At 35.1% G+C, this 9,075-nt stretch overlaps 1 protein-coding gene across 1 annotated transcript in view; it reads left to right on the top strand.

The window, feature by feature from the left end:
* LOC110093163 (DNA-directed RNA polymerase III subunit 2) overlaps positions 1–9,075 on the top strand; it is a gene marked incomplete at its 5' end in the record, with an annotated part of 109,826 nt that overhangs the window by 80,128 nt on the left and 20,623 nt on the right. Inside the window, 2 exon segments of the mRNA XM_020817965.2 lie at positions 3,667–3,792; positions 3,881–3,936. Of these exon segments, the coding sequence (XP_020673624.1) occupies positions 3,667–3,792; positions 3,881–3,936 (182 nt within the window).

Here is a 9,075-nt window from a genome sequence, read left to right as displayed (position 1 = left end):
CAAATTGAAATCTAATTAATTTGGAGACCTCAAATTAAGGAGCTAAATTAGGAAAGTATCAAAGCTTCATGAGAGTTTTGAATTTCAAATTCAAAACTCTAAGAGGGGTCGGCGGGTGGAGTGGTGGGGAAGGAAAATTGGGGAAGAGGGGGCGGCGGCTTGAACAAATTTTCAGGTGGCGGCGGCCTGGGCGGCCCGGGTGGCCCAAGGTGGCCGGCGGCAAGGGGCTTGGGGAAGAGGAAGGCGGCGGCCAGAGAATTGGGGAGAAAGCTTGGAGTAATTCAAAGGGGATTCAAACCTCATGTATCTCCTCCCATTCCACTCTCCACAATTGCTTCAATACAATATCCACGACGACGAATCGAACACGAGAAATAAAGAACGATCATTAGTAGAACAAGAAAACCTAGAACTCACAAAGAGATCTAGCTTCTCCTACGAACTCACTAAGAGATCGTGGAGGTTTGCACTCACAAAGAGAACGTGAAATATCAAATTTTCATTCATCAAAAACTAACTATTACATGAGAAAATGGCCATATAAATAGGCCTCAAAATGACAAAGAAAGTAAAATACTAAAATGCCCTTTGGGCTACAATAGCTATCAAATACCCATAAAGGCAAAAACGGAAAAACATAAAATAAAAATAAATTACTACATAAAATGATGAAAATACAGATCATGATCATGGCCGTCGATCTCCGGCATCTCCTGGAGGTACATGTGTCGAAATCGCTGCTGATGTCCCCATCACTCTCGTTCCAGGCTAAGGAAATGATAGGGGATGGCTTAGGGATGTTTGAGTATTTAAAAAAAGGAGTTAGTGGATTATTATATTAAAAATGACAATTTTTTGAATTAGTGCCACAATGCTCCAAATCGCAGCACCGCAACGGTCCCCTTAATTACTTCAAACCCGAGAAGCTAGTGCAGCTACGTTCTCAAAGCATAGTGTTGTAGCGCTCCCAAGCAGATTTTCATGCATGTAATAATTTTCATGGGGATTATTTACGGGTCTTTAATATTTTTTTTACAGGTCATTAATAATTATTTTTTCATGTAAGAATTTGGGTTATTACATTTTGAGAGTTATTAGTCTCCTCTTCATTAACATTCAACACATATATCCATCGGTCCTCGAGTACCTCTATTAGAAGAAAACAAATGGCTTATACTTCTTGATGCATCATGTTGGGAACCAAAATACAAGCTATTCTCAATCATCTTCTCCATATTTCTTTGTGTTGCTTCTTTGATGGCAGCAAATTTCTTCAAATAATCAATACATTCTTATTTTACTTCATCAGGCACATTTGCACATTTTCCAACATTAACATATGTGTAAGCCAAGCGATCCTTAAGTCTCTTGACTTTGACATATCTTATAACACCTCTAATAATCCACTTCTCAAAAAAATTGCATTTCATGTAAACATAATCCTTCTTCGCAACTTCACATTGCACTTCAACTTTAGTGTCATATGTACAAGCTTGATCTTTTCTTCTTGCGCCATAACCATTGTAATAAATCAAAGAAATCAACAATAACAACATCGAATGAATAAATAATGATCTCCGCAAAACATGTTTGCAACCACTCTTGATAAGATAGTCCAAATAAGATGGAATAGGGCAAGGAAGCAAGTAAATTTCTATAAGATAATCCAAGCATATCTATAATGAAGAGCTGCAAACACTACAAATTTCAGGAAATCTTAATGCTATGGTACACAATGAATGTAAATGAAATCACCATATAAAAAGGAGATTTGCTCATATCTCTAACTTTCTTATCACATGATGGTAGATTCAATACAAATTAGATTTAAATTATTAAATCACAACTTTCTTATCACATGAGCAAATTTAAGTATGATTTAGCTTTAGCCTAAATCTTGCTAAACAACATAAATGATAATTTTAAATCTTATTGAAACTTAATTCGTATTCTTTCTTTATGGTATTTGAGCAAGATTTAAGCACGATTTATCCTAAATCCCGCCAAGCAGTAAAAATGACAACTTTAAATCCTATGGGAACTTAAATCCCTTCCTTCTTTTAAGGGATTTGAGCAAGATTTAAGCATGATTTAACCTAAATCCTTCCAAATAGCAAAAATGAGAACCTTTTATCCTTCATAAACTTAAATTGTGCTCCTTCTCTATTTTGCTTTAACATAATTTAGGCGAAGAGGCACTTGAAATGGAAGAAAGATTGTTACCTTCACTGCAAGCTCCCATTGTAACTTCTAATATGGTAGGAAGGTTGTTGGCGAAGGAGGTGAAGAAGCTTCCTTGAACGACTCTTCCAAAACTCCACTTCTCGCAAACAAGGCGAAGTCAAAGCAGCAATTAGGAAACTTGGATGCTTGCGTGCTAGAGACAAGCTTGACGCCTCGTGTGCTAGAGACCGGCTTGAAGAAGTATTCTTGCACAACCTGTCTTTTTCGAGACCTAAAAATTGCTCCTCACATGCATGTGGGTGGGGAGGGTAGGGTAATATAGAAAATAATATAAAAAGAAAGCTAAATTAAATCAACCCTTTTTGAGGCGACACCTCAAAATACCTCGAGGCATACGCCTCGTATGAAAAAAGCTTAAGCCTCTCCAAGCTTGAGGCACACGCCTCGAATGCTTTTTTAAACCATGGTAATTAAACAACAGCTCATATTGGCTAAACATGGTAGTGCTATATCATTCTGAAGTTAATTAGCAAACTATTAGGGTGGCGGATTTGCATATTATGCATTGTTGTGTTGTGTTTTGTTATTTATGCTATTGAGCAAGCAAATAGTTTTTTAATAAGTGTTGTAGATTTTTGGTAAAAAATTGCTTATTCATTGAATCATGAAATAATAATTATGGTGAACTTATAATAATAATGATAGTATTATTTTTTTAGTAAATTGAATAATTAAAATTTATAAAACACCTTTTCTTGGGAAGCCTCTGCTTTTCTGCTTTAACAAAATTGAACATCTTAAGATTGATTATGATGTTTAATGAGGCATAAGAAGGTAGTAGAAACCGGAAGCAGAAATTATATCATCAAACTGATCCTAATGGTGCTTCTCAAATAATCAGAAATTGATATTTTGTAGGGAGAGCAATCCTCTCAAAATTTAAGCTTTAATACAATATAATTTAATAATTAGATTTATTGAAAAATCGGATTCATGGTGTATAGAACTTAAGATTTAGTAATATTTGTTTTTAATTAATATTCAGATGCTTTCTACATTTACAAGGATGCTATGTTTATTCAATCTCGTGGAACTTTATAATTGAATTTCATTTCATGTTAAGATGACCACTACAATAATAATAATAATAATAATAATTTGTGTGTATTATTAAGAATATTGAACTTCTTTAGATTTTTTGAACTAGTCTGCAAGCATTAACTAATTCTTTTGGTTACATGGTGGCCTGCTTACATACCTGTCTGCAATTAATACCTGGCCTTCCCACGCTACAGCTTTTTATAGCCTGGGTTATTTTATTGTATTGCCTTGTTAATGATCCATAATTTTACTTGCTGGAATACCGTTATTTACAAGTTTTTTTCTAAGATATATATTCATGGTACGCTTATTTTTTGAAAATTCTTTATATTATGATCAAATGATTGATATTATGTGCACTGAATTTCTTGTTATCAAAAGTCGAATGACGATTGGGAAGATGATTGAGCTCCTGGGTAGTAAAGCTGCTGTATCAAGTGGCAGGTTTCACTATGGCAGTGCCTTTGGGGAGCCAAGTGGTCATGCTGATAAAGTTGAAGACATCAGGTAATCTCATATTCTCATCCATCACGTGCGGTTCTCATGCTCTGTCAAATCATGATTTTTCCCTTATTACTGCTGTTGCCCATGCCAGTCGCACTCTTGTGAAGCATGGATTTAACTATAGTGGAAAGGATCTTCTCTACTCAGGTTGGTTTATAATTTAAATTTATAATTAATGTGCATGAGCTGGAGAGTATTATAGCTCTTTTTCATTAAATTTTGTAATCAAGTTAAAGAAAACTCAGTAATCTACATGATTAGATAACAAATGTATATGAACGCAAATACATTTTTATATTTTGCCTTCTTCCTCTATGCAAGCAATATATCAAAAACTGATTAGTAATAACTTTTTCATTTGTAAGCTAATTGAACAAAAAAAAAAACATCTTTCACCTAGCATAGGTTTCCTTTGATGCTAAAAAATTGTGCCAAGTAGGTGGCCTCGAACTATTAGAACACCTTGTCTTCCAGGAAATCTAACAAATTCGTCTAACTGCCTTTGCCTGTCAAAATGCTTTTTGTTAATCGAGTGATTTATTATATGGAGGGTCTGCTCTTGCAATTTGACAAAATTTTTTCAGTAGTCTCTTTCAAACCAAATAAATTTTATTTCATGAATTTCAGACTGGTCAAACTAAAATTTCAATTATAATGCTTAGAAGCATGATACTGAAGACCAGACGTAGTACAATAAAGTTTGATGTTGTCATTATATCATGTTAGATGCAGACCTTTACTTGGGGCTTTATGATGCGGACATCGGTACGAAGATTTGGCGCATCTATCACAGGCGGCGTCATAAATCGACGGCCATTATTTAAATTTTCAATTATGAGTTATTTTCTGCATTTTAATTCTTTTTTGATGTATTTTCTGTTTTACCCCTAGGATAGCTTATTTGAGTGTTGTGGCCCAAGGGACAATTTTGTAATTTTGATTTTTCTCATGTTGTGGCCTATATATAGGGCCTTAAGCTATTGTAATAGGGATGAAGAATTGATATTAAAAATTTGTGTCCACACTTGTGTTCTTGTGAGAGAGCGTTAGTGAGATTAGGAATCGGAGTTTTCACTAGCCACATGATGGGTCCGGGCTCGTGAATTGAAGTCCCTTGGAGAAGGGCAAAGAATCACCCGTCAGTCTTTGGAAGAGTCCAAGGCTCGTGGTTCTTGTCTTATATCTTTCGTTTTATCTTTGTTTTTGTTTTGTTTCTTTTATTGTTCCCCGTAGTCGTATTCATCTTGTCATCTTTCCTCCTCCCCGCTCAATCCCTTGGCCAAACCTCCATACCAAGCTCCACGAATTTTCCGCATAGCCGCCGGCCACCTTCCCCCATTAGCTCCTCCACCGCCGGCCACCCTTGTTTGTCTCCATGAATGAGGAGTCAATGTCATCTTAAAGCTTACCTAAAGAGTTCAAATAATTTAGGAAATTATTTTCATCCATTGAAATTCAAATTTTGAATTTCAATTAATTTCCTAAGTTAGAAAGCTATTTTAGGAAAGTATTGAATCTTATTCATGATGTAATTCAATTTAATTTGGGTGATTTAATTTTGGGCGGTTTTCAAATTTCAAATTCAACTAATTTGAAATTTGAAATCTTTCCTAATTTGTCATTCCATTTTTGGAAAGTTTTAAATGACTTATATTTGAATTTCAAATTCAAATAGGATTGAATTATTTCTTTCATAAACGCCAAACCCAAATTAAGTATTCACAATCTAATGCATTAAAACCCCTATTCCCCCTTGCATGCCGCCGGCCCACCTCACCTCCACCTTGGCATTCACTCATATTTATTTCCTTTTCTCCCTATTTGCTCCAGCTAAAATATTCAAAAGGATCAATTTGAACTTTCAATTCAACTTGGATTTAATACCATGCTTTCCTAATTCCAATTTCCAAATCAATTTGCCTTAAGTTACATCTCCCGTAACTCCTCAATTAATTCCCTCATCTAAGGAATTAATTAAGGAATTCCAAATCCTTCCCTAACTCCTCCCCTCACCCCCTTATTCCAGCTGGCCCCCTCTCTCCCATGAGATTTTAAGTTGAATTAATTCCCAAGTCTTCCATCAAAGATTTAGGAAATAATTCAAATTCCCTCAAATCCCTCCTACCCGAAATTCTCCTCTGCCATATCCAGCCAATTATTTTCCTAAATCTAGGGAAATTAATTTGGGATTTTAAATTCCCCTCTCAGCTACCCGCCGCCTCCCCTTTCTCTCCCTCTCTCCCATTTCACGTGTAATTGCTACTGTAACTCTTGGTTCCAATTCACAATTCATACTACTTGAATCTGAGATTTATCTCTCAGGTTTTGAATAAAAACCTAAAGAAAATTTCAGATTTTGTGAGACATTTGGAGTTTGTCCATCTTCCATAGCAAAGCCTAACCCGTTCTACATCAGTTTGGTATCAGAGCATGGACTCGGATCAACTTGGACGGACTTTAGATTGGTTGGTAGTTCAACTGGGTGTCGTTAGTCAACATCTCAAGGAGGATCAAGCGGACTTAGCCGACCTCCACCGTCAAACAATCGAACGATTCGACAACCTAGAGCGAGGTAGAACTAACCCATCGCTTTACACACCTGCAAGATCCCCTTCCTCAAAGGATAGAAAAAGGGCACTAAGAGACAGAGATAAGAGATAGAGTGGACAAATGGATGGAGGCCAATGAAGCTTTCAATTTCTCAATCACTATGCAAATCAAAGAGGAATATAAGGCGATCAAGCAAGAACATGAAGAAGAAGATGATTTGGTTGACAAGGAGGAATGCGTGACTTCAAATAATACAGAGGGAGATTTGGTTGATTCAATTGCAACTCCTACAGAATCAAAGGTTTCTCCTGACCCAGTTAAAACTCCTATAACGGAGAATGTGGATGAAGCTCTAGAAGTAACATCCATAATTGGCGAGCTAAAGTGTAACAAGCAAGTTGACCTTGTGGGCAACCGGGGCTGTTTGAAAATCGTTGCAAAAAGGCCATTTGGTTTAGTGCTTCCAAATAACAATCCAGAGTTAGTACATGAGCAGTTGTGATGCTTACTCGACGGAGTCGAGTATTCTCCCACATAGGGAGAATGATGCGGACATCGGTACGAAGATTTGACGCATCTATCATAGGCGGTGTCGTAAATCGATGGCCATTATTTAAATTTTCAATTATGAGTTATTTTCTGCATTTTAATTCTTATTTGATGTATTTCCTGTTTTTTCCCCTAGGATAGCTTATTTGAGTGTTGTGGCCCAAGGGGTAATTTTGTAATTTTGATTTTTCTCATGTTGTGGCCTATATATAGGGCCTTAAGCTATTGTAATAGGGATGAAGAATTGATATTATAAATTTGTGTCCACACTTGCCCCTAATTATTTTTATTTCCGGAATTGTTTTAAGTAAGGGCAATTTGGTCATCTGTAAATCCCCTTTCTCCCTTATTTTCCTCTACCCGAACCCTCCCCCTCTCATTTCTCTCGCACGAAACGAACCGAACGGAAGAAAAGGGGCGGACGGACGGGTTCCGCGAGGGCTCTCCGGCGACGATCTTCTGGTGAGAAATTTAGTTCAAATCGAAGAGGACGACGAGAGGAACACTCAGGTATGATTATTTTAGAACGAAACTTTCTCGATCTTTAGATTTTTGGAAAAGGAATTCTAGGGTTTTCCTAAAAAAATGTTTTTCTCCCAATATATCTTTAAGAAATGTTTAGAGGATTATTTTAGCAATGAAAAAGAAGTGAATTGAGGAATTTTTTGGAGATTTATAAGTTAAGGTTTTTACTAAAACTTTAAATTCCTTAATGATGTTCTTACATAAATTATTCCTAAGGATATTATGAATGCTTTTAAAGCATGAATTTGGATTTTTAGGAAAATTTTATTTTTGTAATTTTCCTAATTATTTTAATCCGAAATTTTAATTTATAATTATAATTATATATTGAGGATTAATTTTAGAGCAATGTTTTGATGAAATTAAATATTTATTACTTTCCAAAAACTAAATATTTATTAAATCCGAAAATTAAGGTTTATTTAATTAAATATTCATTAAATGTCGTAAGGAATTGTTAAGGGAAAATGTCGGGTTTAGCAATTAGACTTAGATTTAGCCTTAAGCCTTAATGAAGTTTGGATTTGTGTCACGTTTGTTTTATTCTTAGGTTGTGGTCGTTGAAGTGTAAGGTGTAAGAATTGTGTCGAAGCGATATACTGTGCTTAAGAGAGATAGGTGTTCATACCTCATTTAAATTTATAAGTGCTTAAAAATTTTTATGCTTAAATGAAATTTCATGTATTTATTTTATCATTAATTAATGTTTTAGATTCAATGATACTGCAAGTTCATGCTTTTATATTATGCATTAATTGTTGGAAAACATATGATTCATATGAAAAATATTTGAGCATGAAAATATATGAGGCTTATGAAAGGAAATTGAACATAAATGAAAAGATTTAAATTGGATAAAATTTCATGCTGCATGTTGATCCGGAAGTGTCAAAATGGTAATGGTAAAGGGGCTTACAAAAGTCAAATGGTAATGAGGCTTGTAAAAGCCAAATGGTAAAGGAAATGACCAAAATTTGACTGCGTATCTGATCAATACGAATAAGGGTACTTCCGGGACGGGTGTTACATTTAGTATAAACATTTTTGCCTTTGCATTGCATATGAAAAAGGTGAAATGAAAGAATGAAAAGAATGAAATGTTAAAGAAAGGAAAAAAGGAAAGTAAGAATGGAAATTCAAATGTTTTTTTATTTGCTAATGTTATGAAATGATTTCAATTATAAATGTTTTTGTTATATGCATCTTATGAAATTAACTGAGCTATGAATTACCTACTGAGCGTTGGCTCATTCCACGTTTGAAATGTTTTTAATGAGAGAAGTGATAGCTGCACGACGACCATACACTTATCATCGTAGGGGACCTCAGGATGAAAGGTTCCTTGTTATGATTTCAGTTTGAGTCTTTGAGTTTATTTCTGTGTAGTTTGTGAGTTTAAGTTTGAGTTTGGAGTTTAGGTAATTGTGAGAGGTTAAGTAATGTTGATGAGTTTGAAAGTTTTAGTAGTCATGTGTGATGATCAGTATGAATCTCTCTTTTATTTGATGGTGTTTAGTGACTCTTTCATTTATGAACGATGTTTGTGATTTGACATTAAAGTTTTAATTGGAACTGTTAATGTTTTATATGTGATTTTCGTATGACTACTGTTTTTATATGTGATTTTCGTACGACTACTGTTCCCGCCCCGATTTTATCGGG

Source organism: Dendrobium catenatum, unplaced genomic scaffold (assembly GCF_001605985.2).
Source record: "Dendrobium catenatum unplaced genomic scaffold, ASM160598v2 fragScaff_scaffold_1211, whole genome shotgun sequence".
In the NCBI taxonomy this organism is placed as follows: domain Eukaryota; kingdom Viridiplantae; phylum Streptophyta; class Magnoliopsida; order Asparagales; family Orchidaceae; genus Dendrobium; species Dendrobium catenatum.
Note: the sequence above shows the minus strand (reverse complement) of the source record. Positions and strands in the feature narration are given on the sequence as shown.